The sequence below is a fragment of the Phycodurus eques genome, chromosome 15, assembly GCF_024500275.1.
Source record: "Phycodurus eques isolate BA_2022a chromosome 15, UOR_Pequ_1.1, whole genome shotgun sequence".
Classification (NCBI taxonomy): domain Eukaryota; kingdom Metazoa; phylum Chordata; class Actinopteri; order Syngnathiformes; family Syngnathidae; genus Phycodurus; species Phycodurus eques.
In genome coordinates this window covers 1936814-1955218 of record NC_084539.1, presented here as the reverse complement: position 1 = coordinate 1955218, position 18405 = coordinate 1936814, and the positions used below count along the sequence as shown (strand labels likewise).

Genomic DNA, 18405 nt, shown 5'->3' with positions numbered 1-18405 from the left:
GTCACAGCCCTGGTTGGCCGAGTCATCGCCCGTCACCCATCAAACAGTGCCATTCACCTTGCTGATTTCTGGAAATCACCGCGGGAACATTTCTCTTTTTGTTATCCCTTCCCCTGAGACACCATTGGTCCTCGGAATTCCCTGGCTCAAAAAACATAACCCCGCCATAGACTTGCAGCACTTACAGCACTTAGCTGTCGCCGGATGGAGCCCTCACCGCCTGCTCTCTGCTATACCGCCCTCTTGTAAACCACCACGATCTGCCACGCTGGTTGACCTCTCCCTTGTCCCCAAAGAATATCATGATCCCTCTCAGGTGTTCAATAAAGACCTGGCCATTTCTCTACCCCCCCCCCCCCCCCCCCCCCGCCCTTACGACTGCACAATTAACCTTCTACCTGGGGCCCCTCTTCCCTCCAACTGTCTCTTCAACCTTTCCCGCTCTGAGAAAAAAGCAATGGAGCCCTATATCCGTGACTCTCTGGCTTCCGGACTCATTCGACCTTCCTCATCTCCAGTAGGGGCTGGCTTTTTCTTTGTTGAGAAAAAAGATTCCACTCTCCGCCCCTGCAGAGACTACCGTGAATTCAATCTGATGATTCTGATGACATACCCGTTAAAAATAAATCACCACTACCCCTCATCGACCCCTCTTTTGAACCCCTCTGTGACGCTCAGATAGTCACCAAATTGGACCTACGAAATGCCTACCACCTCATCCGTATACAAGAGGGGGATGAAAAACTGCTTTCAATCCCCCTTTCGGACACTTTAAATACTTGGTCATGTCGTTCGGATAAACCAACCCCCCCCCACGATGTTCCAATTCTTCATCAATGACGTTCTCTGTGACATGTTAAACCGGTTTGTTTTTGTGTACTTGGATGACATCCTCATTTTCTCTCGCTCCCCCAAAGAACAGCGCAGTCATGTACGCCAAGTCCTCCAGCACCTCCTTGAAAACCGCCTGTATGTTGATCCCGAAAGATGCGAATTCCACCCCTCCTGCGTACATTTTTTAGGCAACGATTACTCGGATTCGTCAACTTGTACCGCCGCTTCATCCGCAATTACAGCAAGGTCGCAATTGCCCTCACCAGCCTCACATCCACCAGTTCCCCCTTTCAGTGGACCCCGGCAGTATCCCAAGCTTTCAGCCAACTCAAAACCTTGTTCACCAGTGCTCCCATCCTACGTCACCCCGACCCCTCCCTCCAATTCGTGGTGGAGGTTGACGCCTCAGACACTGGGGCAGGGGCCGTCGTCTCGCAGCGGGACCCCACGTCCAAAAAACTTCATCCCTGTGTTCATCCCCCCCGAGAGCTATTCGCCATCGTATGGGCATTGGAAGAGTGGAGGCACAGGCTGAAGTATTTTTTATCATCTGGACTGATCACAAGAACCTTTCCTACCTCCGTTCCGCCAAACACCTTAACCACCGACAAGCTCGCTGGGCCCTCTTCCTAAGCCGATTACATTTCAGCCTCTCCTTCCGATATAGATCCCGCAACAGCAAACCTGACGCTCTCTCCCGCATATACTCACCCCCCTCCAGCCCTGCAGAACCCGAGACTATCCTCCTTTCCTCCTGCTTCGTCGGTGCTGCTTCTTGGAAAATTTAACACAGTCAAACGCGCTCAAAGGACTCACCCTGACCCCAAGACCGGACCTCTGAAACGTCTTTTCGGACCCGATTCCGCACACTTTGACGTCCTTCAGTGGGCCCATAATTCCAAGCTCACGTGTCATCCCCGGCATCACCCGCACTGTCCAATTCGTTCGGCAACATTTCTGCTCAGCCTGGTCAAAGACACCCTAGAATTTGTCCAAGCCTGCTCCGTCTGTGCCAGAGGAAAGACTTCACATCTGCCTCCAGCTGGTCTGCTGCGCGCCTTACCCATCCCGAGCCGCCCATGGTCCCACATCGCTTTAGATTTTATCCCCGGCCTGCCTCCTCCTGAAGGTAACACTATAATTCTTACTGTTGTTGATCGATTTTCTAAATATGTCCATTACATACCCCTTTCCAAACTACCCTCTGCTTTTGAAACTGCTAACTTCCTTGTTCATCATGTCTTCAAACTCCACGGTATCGTCTCAGACCAAGAACCCCAGCTCTCCTCCCTGGTTTGGAAAGAATTCTGCAAAGCGGTGGGCACAGCAGCCAGCTTGTCCTCAGGGTACCATCCACAGACTAACGGTCAGACGGAGCGGGCAACTCAATCTCTAGAATCAGCCCTTCGATGCGTTGCCGCACGCAAAACCCACCTCCTGGAGCTCATTTCTGCCATGGATTGAAACTCCCTCACCAGCTCCGCCACCGGTATGTCTCCGTTCACGGCCTGCTGTGGTTTCCAACCTCCATTATTTAAGGGACAGGAGCATGCGGTGGCCGTTCCCGCGGTGAGGGATCATCTGAAAAAGGTCCAGTCCGTGTGGAAGGACGTCAGGGCGACCTTGGTCCGATCTGCGGAGAGGAATAAACGGCTCGCGGACCTTCGTCATTCCCCTGCACCTGAGTACAAGGTGGGTCGGTCCGTTCGGCTTTCCTCCCGTGACCTCCCGCTCCGAACAGAATCCGACAAACTCACTCCGCGCTTTGTCGGTCCGTTTCCCAGTACTAAAATAAGCAATCCCACGTCCGTTCAGCTTCAACTCCCGCAGTCTCTCAACATTCATCCAACCTTCCACGTGTCATTGCTTAAGCCCGTCCCCACCTGCGCCCTGACCCATAAATAGCATATTTTAATATCAAAAGCATATTAAGCACTGGTTTTCGTGAAGAAAAAAGTAACGATTGGCAGATAAATCAAAGTAACTGTAATCTGACTAATATAAAAAGTCACGCGTTAGATTACTTATGATGTCACCGGACAAAAATCTTTGAGTCAGGAGTTACTGGCATCACTGCTTTTAAATGATAGTTTTAATTGTACTATTTTTGTCTTTGTTTTAACTGTTTATAAGCATTTGTTTCCCCTTTGATTTGAAATGTTTTTAATCTTTGATGAATTCTTTACCAAGGAGAGGGATACCTTCAACACCACTAGTTTTAATATGATATACCATAAGCTGTGCTACTGCCAAAAAACGATATGGCGATGCAGGACAACCCTGTCTTATACCTCAAGAAAGCTCAAATCGAGGGGATGTACCAACTGATAATTTAATGGAATTATTGCTGTTTTCATAGAGGGTTTTAATGGCTGAGCAAAAATAAATCACTGCTTAGCACATCCGCCTCACCGGGGTTCAAATCCCGGCCCCGCCTGTGCGGATTTTGCATGTTCTCCCCGTGCCTGCGGGGGTTTCCTCCGGGCACTCCGGTTTCCTCCCACATCCCAAAAACATACACGGTAGGCTCATTGAAAACATTAAGAGTACCCACTGTGTGTATATATATATATATATATATATATATATATATGCAACAATATCTCCTGAATAATACGAAAGACTCATTTGCAGGTTTAGCAACTGCTTGATTTCAGTTGTGTTGCTGATGGTGGCCCAACCAGTTATTAGGTTTCGGGGCAATTACTTTTTCACACAGGGCCAGGTAACTTTGGATCGTTTTTATTGATTAATCAATAAAACCCTCATTTAAAAACTGCATTTTATGTTTACTTGGTTTATCTTTGTCTGATATTTACATTTGTTGAATGATCTTAAACATACTACGCAACAACGAGAAAAAATGTCGAGAAGGGGGCAAATACTTTATCCCTGGAACGTATGGAGTAGACAAACAAGACTCACATTCACACCTAAGGACAATTTGGAGTCTTCAATTAACCCAAACGTGGATGTTTTTGGAATGTGGGAGGAAAACGGAGGACCTGGAAGACATCCACAAGGAGAAGACGCAAACTTCACACAGGAAAGCCGCAGCCCAGATTCGAACCCGAGACCTCTGAATTGCGAGGTCGGCCACTGTGCCGCAGAGATTTTTAGTTTTTGATATTAAGATTCTCGCATCTGGAAAACCTTTGAATTATTGTCGATCTGACTGGTTCTCTGTGACGCAATGTTGAAATTCATCGGTTACCTCGTATTTTAAGGCACATCCCTGTTGGACTTCCTTGAATGAGCACTTAGGTCTTTGATGCCACCCGTGGCATTCAGGCGACCCCTACGGCCTTGTGTGGCATGCTGGCTATTCTCCGTCAATGACATCATGGAGACAGAGTCAGTGTCAGACACAACACTGTTGCTCCAGTCATTACTCCAGCTGTGGAGACAGGGAGGGGGACGTTTATATGTAGACATTTCTCAGACAGGCCTCTTTAAAATCACATTAAAGTTTTGGAGGTCAAATTGTACTTTGCACGACATTTTGTCTTTTTTTTTGCGCCAGTGTCTGCATTGATTTATTTCATGAGTCCAAATGTTGCAATGCGCCAGTTAACCATTTGAACTTTGCAGTTATTCCTTTTTTCATTCCACTCTACATCAAATGCAATAAGATGAGCACAGTGAATCTGGTTTGATTCCATTCCATTCGCGGTAAACGAAGGGGTCCTTCTTTTGGGGAGGACACGCAACACAGAACAACGGAAATACGGGCTCAGTGTTCTGTTTTCATTCTTTCAGGACATTTCCAGTGATGATATTGCTGATGTGGCAGACCTTGATCAAACACGCTACCGTCCGTCCCATCCCTCCGGACCGTCCGCGTACGGCTGCATTTGACCAAATTGTACGCGTTCTAAAAAGTAAAACCCAAAGGGTTATTGATATAACTTGAAACTGAACAAAAGTAATAAATATAAATGGGGGAAAAAAAAAAAAAAAAAAAAATCAACTCATGAAAACCAGTCATTGCTTTTGAGTTGAGGTCCAATAGAATGAAACAAAAATGACCCTTGACTCAATATTGTTTTCCCACAACCTTTCGAGGCAATCAGACGTTTTCTGTAACTCGAAACGAACTTCTCCACCTATCACGAGGTATTTTCGCCCACACTTTGTGCTCCAGCTGTTCCAGGTTTGAAGGGTGCCCTCTTAAGACTGCATGTTTCCACATTTTCTTCTTAGCCATTCTTCGAGCTGTGTGTTGGAGGAAACTGACACCAGTCAGCACATTTGACTGCGGAATTCCTTGATGATCTTGAGATTTCATTCTCTCTGTGTCTGATGTCTCTCTCTCTCTCTCGCTCTCTTTCTATCGCTCTCTGTCTCTCGTCTTCTGTTCTACGCTCTAATCCAGCCGGTCGAGGCAGACAGATGAAACAAAAATGACCCTTGACTCAATATTGAGGAGGGTTTTCTTCCCACCCAGTGCTTGCTCATAGAGTTTCGTTTCGTCTTTAAATGAGTGAGGTGCTCCATGTGTAAAGTGCCCCGAGACAACTTCTGTTGTGATTTGGCCCAATATGAATAAAACGGGATTGAATCGAATCGGCTGTGGCCTTGGTACAAACTAAAAGAATACCGTAGTGACTGCGGAACATGGAGGAAGCTTGGTTATCTTCTGCGGCTGCTTCGCTACATGCGGCACTGGGTGTCTTGAATCTGTGCAAGGCACAATGAAATCCCAGGACCATCAATGGATTGTGGAGCAAATCGTGTTGGCAGGTGTCCGAAACCTTGGTCTCAGCTGTAGCTCAGAGGTCCTCTAAATCCTATTGAAGATCTGTGGAAGGAGCTGTAACATGCCGTCTGGAGAAGACACCCTTCAAACCTGAGACAACTGGAGCAGTTTGGACCAAAATACCCGTCTACAGGTGCACCAGTCTCATTAAATGTTACTGGAATCCCTGTACGATTGCGGTGTTCGTCATAAAAGGTTTGCAACAAAGTATTTAGGATATCATCATTTGCGTCCAGGCCATTATATATATATATATATTTATATATTATATTGGACCACCATTCATTACTTCAATGTCCATTGTGAGTTTTTCATTTGTTCAAATTTGTTTGTACCACATATGCTGTTCAGGGTCCTGACTACAACATTTATAATCTGTGAATTCATCTTTCCAGGCACACTCAAACTCAAACAGAATTTCGTTGGAACACCAATTGTATTTCATCGTTCAGTCTTTGAGCATCTCACGTTGACAGACCTATTTCAAATAAAGATAATCTTCTTGGCATGCTGAAAGTCGGAATTAAAGGTTAGCTGGAATTGGATTCTATCATCAAAACAGACCAAAATCTCCATGAAAAGGAAGTGGCCGCAAAACCTTTTGCTCCTTTGTGCTTAGCTGAAAAAGTACCTTTCAGTGAGTCAGTTACTCTTCCACCAGTCCTATAACATGCCAACCCCGTGTTCACATGTTGGCGTGGTACATATGCACCGTTTGCCAGAAAATCTTAAAGCTCACAAAACAATTCATGGAGAAAGACTTGCATCATGGTGTGGTGACCATTCCAGAGGCCCACGATGACAGGGGTCCGTGGCCAAGAGTCAAGACTGACAGGGTCCCTGCCGCTGGCGCCCTCTTTGCGGCAGCTTTGTCAACATCCAGAGTCATTTTCCATGCTCAAGGATGAAGATCACATCACGTGTAGCATACAAATGACTCGTTTTTTTGCGTGTCGAATCCTAATCGTAATCTCAAGTCCTCAAAGTGCTCAAAGGCCGACACATTTGCGCTTCCCCATCATCTTCACATTGCTCCCTTGGCTGCATGTGTATAAATGGCTTCTTTGTGTGGTGTCATGTATGCAAAACAAAATCGAATGTAGCAGTTCACTTGGGCGATAAAAATGTGTCAGAGATTTTTTTGTGTGTGTCAGATTTGAAAAGAAGCGAACACTCTGCAGCAGTAATGTGTTCTCTCCCTTTTAAGACGAATAAGGATGAGTATGAGGCAGTAAAAGCAGCTGCGAAGTCCGCTACGAACCGAAACGTGGTCGTAGGGGCAACGGTTACTGTTCCGGGACAGTCACTTAAATACTGAACATTACTGTATACGATACCTGAACCAACCATGGCAACCTCCGGAAAAAGTGGCTATTTAAACACGGACCTGCAGAAACATTTGATTTGAAGTCTGTCTTTACCTTTGACTGGAGATGTTGGTGAGTGTGGTAGGTTGTTGTGTTGATAAGACATATTGGCTTGCGGAGAATGTTGTTTCTGTCTCTTTCTCAGCTGCCTGTTGGATTGCTGTCCCATTACACTGCTATTTGAAATGATGGCGAGGAAGTGGTTAGTATCGATAATAGCGCATCCATTCCATTTGAAGCGTTAGATTACATAACAGCGATTGCGGCCATACGTCGGTCTGCTGCAAATCCCGTAGGGGCAAATTGGAAACCTGACGTCGGCTGGCCGATTTTGCCAGCTTGGTCCTCTTTGCCCTCAGGTTCTGCCTGAGACGGTCATGGAGCTTCTTCCTCTGCTTCCTGTTTGAAGAGAAACAAACTTTCTGAGGCGGTTCAGAGAACCTTTACCCTTAAATTCAATCGACGGATATATCGTGGTTTGACTGGAGCAACAGTCACAGATATACAGCATGAAGCTTCTGCCCTTTTCCCCTTCATTCATCAATATTAAAAAAATGTAAAACGACCCACCCAATGTGTTTTGATATTTGAGGGGCATGTATTTGAGTCTTTGGGACACTTGCACTTATGCTCCCACCTTTAGCAGAGGCACTTGAAATGGCGGCAGGTGTGTGCTGACCCCCCATTTAACCACGTTGAGATAACTTGGTCGGTTGTTTATTTTTTTATTTGGCCTCAAGCAACCCAATGAACGTACTTTTTATTTCGACAAAATCACACAATAGAATGCGGCATACTGTACTTTGTTTTGCAGTAGGCGACCACACACATGATTCCAACGACAAGGAGTGCAATGCAGATTCCTGTTATTGTTAAGATACGTTTCTGATACAGCTCCTCGGCTTCTGAAAAAGAGGACAGTCCATTCTTTAAACTTACACATTTGTCATTAGGTCAACATGGTATGGTGGTTTTTCACATACTGTACACGTGAAATGGAACAAAGACATTTTTTAATCATGCATATACATTTCATTGTATTTTGTTTCCAGTTTACTATTCGCATCTTCACCAAATATTTGGATGTGGTTAAATTCCAAAATAATGCTCTGTGGATTTAATACACTTTTTTAAGAGGGAACATCCAAGGGTCCTGCTGATGCATTCGTTCAAAATTAAGAAAGGTAATCAAAATGTAATTCAGTGTAATGAGTTGTTATATAACTTTGTGAAAGTAATTACAACTACATTTCTAAAGGACTGTCATTGCCGTGTATTTCTATTCATTATGGGGGCCTTTAAATGTTCTAGTCAGTAGGGATGCACGATATTGGGGAAAAACTTTTTTTCTTAAAACCTGCGATTAAATATTGCGATGTGAAACAATACAGGATCAGTGTTGGGTATGTATATTTTTGAATTTTGAACGAAGTTCACTGGTCCAAAAAAAACGAACCAGCTCAGTTTCAATATGTTGCGGAAAATACAAAAACAAAATACGTTCAAAACAAAGTCCGTATTATCACAGTGTGATCGTACAGTCTTTTAACTAAAGCATTCTGCTCCAAAGAATCATTTTCCTAGTAATCCATTTGGATAATTATGTACTGTATTACAAATGAACACATTCACTCCCATTTACGCAGTGTCCCTGAACGCACTGGCCTGCCTAGTTTCATTCTGAAGAGGCAAATGGGAAATGCGGCGAGTGTACAATCTTTGAATCTTTTGAACTTTTAATATTACAGTTCATCGTTCATCGACTGTATGTGAGAGGACACCGACATCGCAGCAGTGCCCCGCGATGTGACTAATTGTGCACACGTACGTGCTAAAAACAAATATCGTGCAGCCCGACTAGCCAGCAAACATCACTGGGAGTGAAAGTTGTTCTTTTCTAGAGCTCCATGCCAGCAAAACACACTTTGTAAAAGAGAAGCAGGAAATACAAAGGGAGGATTAGAAGGACGTGGTCATGATAATTAGGTTGAAAAGCAGAAGAAAGGAGAAAGTCAGCAGGACAGTGGTGTATCTTGATTGACTCATGCGGAATAAAAACTACCACAGAATATGTACAGAATGAAGTAAAAGTTGAAGGGACGTGAACATACAGTATCAGATATTTAATGCCCTATTACCCTTCCAGAGACAATTTTTGCCCGACGTACATTTTCAAAATGGACGCATTTGGTGTTCAAACAATTGCTTCTTTGTGTGTGTGCTTTGTTAGGGAAATTCTAGAAAATGAGTAATAGTCATTTGGTTTTCGTTGCTTAAATGCCTCAAGAATCACATGTGCGCTACTGGTCCTGGATGTACGATCCCTTCAGTTGACAAGCGAAAACTAGCTAAGGGCTTACATTTTCAAACTACTGTAGTAAGAAGGAATGGTCCATACCCATAAATTCAATTCCAAGATGCTCTGACATAGCAGTCATGTGACAGAAAGAATATGGAATTTTTCAGATTAAGTTGCTTTGCTGGTTGCAAATCTCGACAAAAGTAACAAATAAAGTTGTCTTATTCATGTAATAATAAGGGCTTAGCCATTCAATACTAAAAAAAAGTTAACGCTTCGTCAACAATCATTTTGTTGCATGGATGACATGACTGAAGTTTGAAGCAAGGTAGCAGAACCAACTGCCGTATTATACACTGCATAGCAACCTGTTAGCTGGTTTGGTTGTGGATAAAATCGTACCAGTTTCAATCTACAGCTATAGATGTGAGAGAAAACCTACCGTATACTTAAAAACAGTTGATATTCTCTTGCGGATGGTAAAAAAAACAAGTGTCAGTCGACAAGACTCTTTTGGCTGTATCTGTATTTTCCATGCAGGGGTTACAGTCAAACAAATCATTCAAATAAAATACTGTATACAGCTCCCAGATGGTACAGTTCTACATCAGTGCAAACTACAACCAAAATACTGACCATATTGTTGAATGGATATCTTTATGACAGTATCAGTCAGAAAGATATATTATTACCTTTGTAGGGCAGAATATTTGCAACATTATATTGCACAGCGCCGCTCGGTGTACACCGTATTTTCACGACCATAAGGCGCACTTAAAAAGTCTTCAATGTTCTCCAAAATGGACGGGGCGCCTTATAATGCGGCGCGCCTTATGAGTTACGCCACGATTTGTGAATGGATCGCGGATGCTCGGGCTAACGCGTCCGCGTGCGCTGTCGTTCGAGCTTTCGTAAAAGCCGGCATCATTTCTGAGGAGCTCCACGGCAACGAGACTGACTCCGACAATGACGAGAGGGAACCTGCCGTGTTTGATGGAGAACTTGCCCAGCTGTTCATTTCAGATACAGAAAATGAGGACTTTGATGGATTTGTGGATGAGGATTGATCATAAAATAACGTGAGTAGATTGTTAAATACGTCAACAAAGTGCAACCGAACTCAGTTTTGCTCCCGCTGCCTTTTTAAAAACATTGTTTTAGCGCTCATGCATGCTAGCGTATGTTTGAAGCTTGCGTATGTTTTACCATGCCTGCGCCCAATAATATGGTGCGCCTTATGTGTCATGAACGGAACAGAGGATATGACCCAAAAATGCACGACTCCAAAACAAATAGACAGTTTCAAAAAGAGAGTTGTAATAAACGGGCAGAGGTCAGTACACAGGCAGCCAATCCAAAAAAGGCAACAGTATCCAAAAACGTGAGGCAAAAAGGTGAGGTCGAGAATCGGAGCATGGTCTAGTCTTACTGTGAGTCTTTGACGTGGAAACAAGGAATGCTGGAATGCGACGACAAGGTACAACGAACTGGGGACTAGAAAGAATGAGACACGAGGTTAAATGCATGGGGTAATTAGGGTAAACGAGTCGCAGGTGGGGGAAGATGCTCTCAGGAGCAGGTGTGTACGAGACAGGGGGAAAACAAAAACTGGAACACACACCCATGACAGTACCCCCCCCCATTAATGTCCGGCCCCAGATGGCCCCGGAGCCCCTGGATGCGCAACGTGGAAGTCCTGAATGAGCGAGTCATCCACGATAAAATGCAGGCGGCACCAATGAACGTTCCTCAGGGCCGTAGCCTTCCCAGTCCACCAGATATTGAAACCCCCCTCCCCCCTCACAGTGAAGATAGGGCCCCCCATCCACGAACCGGGGGGGAGGGGGCCTGGAAGACGGGACCAGAGGGGATTCCCGGGCGGCCTTGACCAGGCTGACGTGAAAAGCAGGGTGGGGTCCATTGACCTTGGGAGCCTAAGCTTCACGGTGACAGGGTTGGTGATCTTAGTGATGGGGAAGGGCCCAACGAACCTGGGAGCGAGCTTCCTGGACTCCACCCAGAGTGGAATATGTTTGGTAGAGAGTCAAACTCGCTGACCCACTTTGTAGTTCGGGGCCAGTGTCCTCCGACGGTCAGCATCGGTTTTGCGCAGCAGCATCTGGTGGGCTCACTCCCAGGTCCTCCTGCAGCGTCTCACCAAGGTCAATGCCGCTGGAACTGTGGACTCTGGGGCTATAGCAGGAATAGAGATGGTTGGTAACCACCGTGAAAAGGCCATAGACCAGTGGATGACCAGTTTCTGAGACCAGGATCGCGGCTCCTGTGAAGCGAGACATCGAAGCCCAGTCTCCAGGTCCTGGTTCAGCCTCTCGGTTTGCCCGTTGGTTTCAGGGTGAAACCCAGATGACAGACTGACGGTAGCACCTATGAGATTGCAAAAGTCCTTCCAAAATTGCGAAAGGAATTGGGGACCCTTATTGGATACCACACTCCTGGGGAAACCGTGGAACTTGAATACCTGGTGTATCATTAACTCGGCAGTGTCTTTAGGTGAGGGGAGTTTTGGGAGTGCAATGAAGTGTGCATTTTTAGAGAACCTGTCCACTACTGTGAGAATTGTGGTATTTCCTTTCGAGGCTGGTAATCCCGTCACAGTCTACGGAGCTGTCTGACCAAGGACGTTGGGGTATTGGCAGGGGTCGCAACTCCCCAGAAGGACATTCGAGAGGACTTGTTAGCATCACATACCTGGCAAGCATTGACATAATTGGGAACATCCCTTCTAACATTGGGCCACCAAAAGCGCTGTTCGACCACAGATTGAGTCTTGGTCATGACTGGGTGACATGCAGTCCGGTTAGTGTGAGCCCAGTGGATGACTCTTCCACTTAAGGTCGGAACCACATAAAGCCAGTTTTCAGGGCAATTTTCAGGGCTAAGAGTGTTCTTCAGAGCCTCCTTTACCGCAGTCTCAATGTCCCAAACAAAAGCAGAAACGAAACATGACTTGGGCAAAACGGTTTTAGGGTCGGACAAAGAATTCTCTGGGCAGAAAATGCTCGATAAAGCAACTGGCTTACCATTTTTAAAACCAGGTCGGTAGGATAACGTGAAATTGAATCTAGTGAAAAACAGAGCGCATCGAGCCTGCCTCGCATTTAATCTCTTCGCAGACTTAAGATATTCCAGGTTCTTGTGATCTGTACATACTAAAAACGGAGTATGTGCCCCCTCTAGCCAGTGCCGCCACTCCACGTTGCGTATCCAGGGGCTCTCGTGGCCCGCCAGTTTTGGGGGTGGGGGGCGGAGGGGGGGGGGGGGGGGGGGGGTACTGCCATGGGCGTGAGTGATTTTGCCCATAAAACTGCCCTCTGCAGCATAGGTGTTGCGGTGGTGTTTTATTTGAAAGGTTCTAAGGTGCATACGTCTAACGAGGAGGGAGTTGAGTAAGTTTGCGTCAGAGATTCAATTAATATGGTGTATGAATTTCTTGATCAGGGGAGCATCGTGTCACTTTAGGAAGAATCCGGGAAGGGTCTTCCTGAATGAAATTCAGACTCACCTCTCCTGTGCCCTTGCTAAAGGCACCGGCAACCTTGACATGACAGTTTCTCACGGAATGACCCAACTGCCCGCAGCAGAAGCACCGCCCTTCCCTCAGCCGGCGTTGACGTTCCTCAGGGGAGAGACGGAGCCTGCCCAGTTGCATGGATTCATCCACCGCTAGCCAGTGGATTGAGACTGGCAACAGGGGATCTGCCTTGGTTTGGCTGGTCACCGATGCTCGTCCTCCAAGTGCGCGGTGACGCAGCCCTCCGCCGAACTCCGTTCAGCTCACGATCCAAAAGCCTCTAGCCGATCTTTACGCCGAGACCGATGAGAGTGTCCAAGTCGGTCGGCAGGGACCAAATGATCCTTGACCGCGGGGGATAGTCCATGAAAAAAATGCATTGAGCAGTGCCCTATTATTCCACTGACTCTCAGCTGCTAGAATGTGAAACCCAATCGCGTAATCTGACACCCAGCGCTTGCCTTGTTGTAAGGTGACAAGGGAGCAAGCTGCCTCACAATCTGGTGTGGAAACCTGAAAAATATGCTCCATAGTCTTTACGAAAAAAGCCCACGAATGACACGCGGCGGAATTGCGGCTCCATTCAGCTCTAGCCTACGCCTCCGCACGACCAGTCAGGTGGGAAATGACGAAAGCGATCTTTGCCCGCTCGGTGGGGAAGGCAGCTGCCTGCAGCTCAAAGTGGAGTTTGCACTGAGTGATGAACGGCTTAATATTCCCAGAGAACCTCTCCGGTTGAGAGAGATGTGGGCAGATAGCAGCGGAGGTGGCAGGTGGCTGCATAGTGACTGCTTCACCTGGAAATGGTGGTACGTACAGTAGCGGCATCGGGTGCTGTGCCAGCTGGTTCCTTCTTCTGAAGCATATTCATTAGCACTTCAAACTGTGAGGCCACCTGTCTCATCATATTGTCCTGATGCTCTGACAGTCCCTCTAGATGAAGGTGGAGGGCAGCAAGCTGCTCATCCTGCTTCGAGAGGCGTTGACCCGGCGCTTCAAGGGCTTTGCGCACCGGGTCTGAGTCTGCTGGGTCCATGTTATGGCCAGTTCGTTCTGTCATGAACAGAATAGAGGATAGGACCCAAAAATGCGCGACTCCAAAACAAATGGACAGTTTCAAAATGAGAGGTTTAACATACGGGCAGAGGTCGGTACACAGGCAGGCAACAATCCAAAAAAGGCAACAGTATCCAAAAACATGAGGCAAAAAGGCGAGGTCGATAATCGGAACAGGGTCTCGTCTTGCTGTGAGTCTTTGACGTGGAAACAAGGAATGCTGGAACGCGACGACAAGGTACCGCACGCTCTGTCATTCTTCAGTGGGCCCACAATTCCAAGCTCACCTGCCATCCTGGAATCACCCGCACCATCCAGTTCATCCAACAGCCCAGCCCGGTTAAAGACACCCAGAAGTTCGTCCTTGCCTCCTCCTTCTGTGTCCGAGGTAAAACTTGACATCTGGCCCCAGCTGGTCTGCTGCGTCCCTTACCCATCCCGTGCCGCCCTTGGTCGCACATCACCTTGGACTTCGTTACCGGCCTACCCCCCTCTGAAGGTAACACCATCATTCTTACCATCATTGACCGTTTTTTCAAGTGTGTCCATTACATACCCCTTCCCAAGTTGCCCTCTGCCTTTGAGACCGCTATCTTCCTATTTCTGCATGTATTTAAGCTCCAAGGCATCCCCGTTGACATCGACTCGGGCCAAGGTCCTCAGTTCTCTTGCCAGGTTTGGAAGGAGTTCTGTAAGGCGGTGGACGCAGCAGCCAATCTGTCCTCTGGTTACCATCTGCAATCTAACGGCCAGACGGACCGGACAAATTAAAATCTGGAGTCTGCCCTATGCTGCGTGGCTGCAAGCAACCCCTCCTCCTTGAGCACCTTTTCGACCGTGGGTAAAATATGCCCACAACTCCCTCACCAGCTCCGCCACAGGTATATCTCCCTTTATGGCTTGTTATGGCTTCCAACCACCCCTCTTTAAGGAATAAGAGAACACTCTGGCGGTTCCTTCGGTGAGGGAGCACCTACGACGTGTACAATTCATTTGGAAGGAAGTCAAAGGTTGGGTTGTACAGCCGAAAGAAACAAGCGGTTGGCGGATCTGCATCGCTCCCCTACGCCTGAATAAAAGGTGGGTCAGTCAGTTTGGCTCTCCAGACCGAATCACGCAAGATCACCCACGCTTTATTGGTCCCTCTCCGATCAGTAAGATTATCAATCCCACAGCGGTTCAGTTGACGCTCCCTCAATCTCTCAAGATCCACCCAACATTTCATGTGTCTATGCTCAAGCCCGTCTCCACGAGCACCCTTAGTCTTAGTCAGTCTCTTGTCGTTTCAGTTCAACAAACCTGTGTAACCAATGACTACTAGTACGGGTCAGTGAACAATTCCTGGGGTACAATTCCCCAGGTGGGGTAGTCGGGCAGTTTCATTACTCTCCTCCTGGAGACCACACTAGCATGCAGCCAGCCAGCCCCCTTAAAACATAGTAGGCATACATTGTAAGTGGTCGATGGATACATGAATTGTTATAGTTCTTACGCTATTTGCCTGATTTGGATGTACAGTAAATACCTTCAATATTGAAGCTGAAAGTCTGCAGTTGAAGCATATCTTGTTCATTTCAATTTGAATCCATTGTGGTGGTGTTTAGAGCCCAGAAATATGAAAACAGTGTTTATGTCCCATGAATACCTCATTGGACTTGAATGGCAATAAATAACTGGAAAAAGTGTGGTGTTCTAAAACGTTTGACCAGTTGTGTGTGTGCGCGTGCATGCAACTTAATGATCACATGCAGCTTTAACATACTAAATTAACTGAAGCAAACTAACATGCAAAAAAAATGATATCTGCCTAAATCACAGGTTTATCGTGAAACATAACTTGGAAGGGGTCACAGCACAAGTATAGCTAATGAAACATGCACCAATTAAAAAAAAAAAGGAAAACCAGAGACAAGTAGAAATAGACGTACTGTAAAAGCTGGCCATTACATAGTTTTGGCAGCGATCACCAGTAAACTCATTTGGACACCTGATTCGGAGAAAAGAGAAACAGACAAGAAAAGACAGGGAGTTAGTTTCTAAAAGTGAAGAAGAACCCACAATAGTCATCACTGGTGTTGGCAGGAAGGGCCAGCTAGACAAACATCTTGTTAGAATTTGTAAATTTGAGTTCAATTAACTTGAATTTTCGGGGGTTTATTTCAAGCAGATGACTGAAATGTGCATGTAAATAGGCAGCCACTCAGGCTGAGTCTTTCTTGCAATATACTGTTGTTTTCAAATGAGGGGTGCTGTGAAACCCAACCCAAGAAATACATAGGCCCAGATACATAGGACTCACAGAGACCACAGGAGGAGCCTCAGCCCCCTGCGGTCACTTGAGTCCCAGCGTTGTGAGACATTTGATCAAAAACGTAGATACAAATCACAATCTAGCGTTGTACGTGCAAGTGTTACCCTACATGTTGGTGTCAGAGGGGTGTGCTGAATGAAAAATTAGTAGTGGGTTGAATGTTTTGCAGTGGCGGACACAATCATGGGATGTGATGAAGTGGAAGGTACGTGCAAGTTTCAGTGCATTGTTGCTTTTCGAGACTGCATACGTCCTAAAACCAGATCACAGAACTTGAAAATTTCGCCATCATTGTTTATAAAAGAAAGATGGATTTCTCAACTTTTAAAAACATGAGGGTGGAACACCAGTCATGACATGTGGGACTGAATACAGTGGTCACATACGTTTTGGGTTTGAGACTTTCTTAAGCACAGCTTGTTCACATCGGTGCCCAGTGAATCCGGTCAAGCACCTGGTCGATGGGTAGAAAGGACAAGAGAATAACAGTACTGACATGTTACACACAGGACAAACAAGATGGACAAAAAAAATTTTTAAAGACACAAGACCAAACAAAAACGCTGATAATGGGAGTAAAATGTCAAATTCTTACTTCATGAGCCACACGTGGCAGTGGACGTATAATCAAATTATTGAAGTAAGATCAGACAAATTACTATGTTAAAGTGCAAACTGGACAACTCAAGCACGGTTGGTCTGACAACACCAACCAGACGTCTGCTCTGTTACACAATGCCTCACAAGCTGGCTTTCAAACTCCCGTCACACTTTCGACTTTACCAAGAAATCCGCACTGGACAATGAATGCATGAGGTTACTCATACGCCACAGCAATGATAACATGCTAATATATGACAATTTCTGCAATAATTCAAGGCGCAACTGTATATTTTTGCAATTGTTAGGACATATTACGGTGAGTGAGTTTGTTGTTTTTGTGGTTATGCTTTTTGCTTCTCCTGTAAACTGCGGATCATCACCATCACTCGAGTCCAATAACAAAAAAAATCCCACCTCTTGAGCCAACCACTTACATCCTGCTGCTTTTAGAAATAAATATTATAAGGGTCCATAAGGTGCCTGCTCCTTGGAAGATACATTTTGAATGCTCATTACATTGTTAGCTAAATGGATACATTAAGACAGTCACACAACAATATTTTAGGAGGGCAGCGTAATATACTGTAAGTGTTACTGGCATAGCCTGGGACAGCTATTCAATAATGTGTAACCGTGGAGCTGTGTGTTAAGTACATTAGTGATGGAAGAGAACAGTAGTGAATGTGTGTGTGTCACATTTACAATGGTGAGTGTGTAGCATGTACATGCTTTCATTTCGCAACACATGCACAAAAGCTAGATCTTGGGTAGGTCATTGTAGGTTCTGTTTGCCTACAATGGAGAAAAATGAAGTGTCATGAGCTGTCCATTGTTGGAGCCTGGGTGGCGCTTTGCGCACTCTTGCCCTCTCTCTCTCTCTCTCTCTCTCTCTCTCTCTCTCTCTCTCTCTCCTACCCTCTCTCTTTCCAGCACCTTGCTCGGCCGCACACCTGTCAGCAATCAGCTCTCGTTACCACCTGCATTTAAGCCTGCCAGATCCCGGACGTTCTTGCCAGAGTATTGCAGCTTCTACAGCGGTACCACGGCTTCTCAGTCTCTAGGAAAGTTTACGCAATTCCTTGTCGTCGTTTTGACCTTCGTGTCCTTCCTTGTCCTCAGTGTATCCTCCGTGTCCCTCGCCGTCAAGCCAGCCACCCGTCCTCGTCACTCCCTGCCACGCATTTTCTGCCTCAACAACCCGCCAGCGCATCCCAAGGACCATCTACCTTTCCCTGTTCAATAAACTGTTCATGACAACTTCTCAGCCTCTGCCTGCTCTTAGGTCCAGTCTCCATCCAATCGTGACAGAATACTCTGGCCACCATGGACTCAGCAACCCCGGAGGTGATTAAACATGCACTCACCCTCCAAGGCGTCCATATCGGGCGACAGGACAAAGCACTACAGGAGATCATGGAAACAGCCTTTCAGCCTCCGCCTGCTCTTGGGTCGAGTCTCTATCCGATCGTGACATGAAGCTCACAAGGCAAACCTAGTGAGCTCTATGAAGACTTAAAGAGAAACAATGCTATAACACAATCCAGCTGAGGCACCTTCCTTTGCTTTTTCAACTCTGGTGCCAAACGAAAGACAACCAACTTGACCTCTCCAATGAAGGTCAAGCCTTCCTTCTGATTACCGAAC

At 46.2% G+C, this 18405-nt stretch overlaps 1 protein-coding gene across 12 annotated transcripts in view; it reads right to left on the bottom strand.

Annotated features, from left to right (window-relative positions):
* The window catches only part of LOC133414019 (macrophage immunometabolism regulator-like), a 55835-nt gene that overhangs the window by 17135 nt on the left and 20295 nt on the right, over positions 1 to 18405 (bottom strand). For 3 of the 12 annotated variants that reach the window (XM_061699057.1, XM_061699061.1, XM_061699065.1), the window contains 5 exons: positions 15776 to 15834; positions 9359 to 9382; positions 7763 to 7865; positions 7233 to 7359; positions 7015 to 7136 (listed from right to left, as the gene is read on the bottom strand). In XM_061699057.1, coding sequence (XP_061555041.1) covers positions 7015 to 7136; positions 7233 to 7359; positions 7763 to 7865; positions 9359 to 9382; positions 15776 to 15834 — 435 coding nt within the window. Of the gene's footprint in view, positions 1 to 4048; positions 4232 to 7014; positions 7137 to 7232; positions 7360 to 7762; positions 7866 to 9358; positions 9383 to 15775; positions 15835 to 16544; positions 16613 to 18405 lie in introns of those variants that run through there. The other 9 variants (XM_061699064.1, XM_061699067.1, XM_061699059.1 and 6 more) reach the window with 9 other exon arrangements.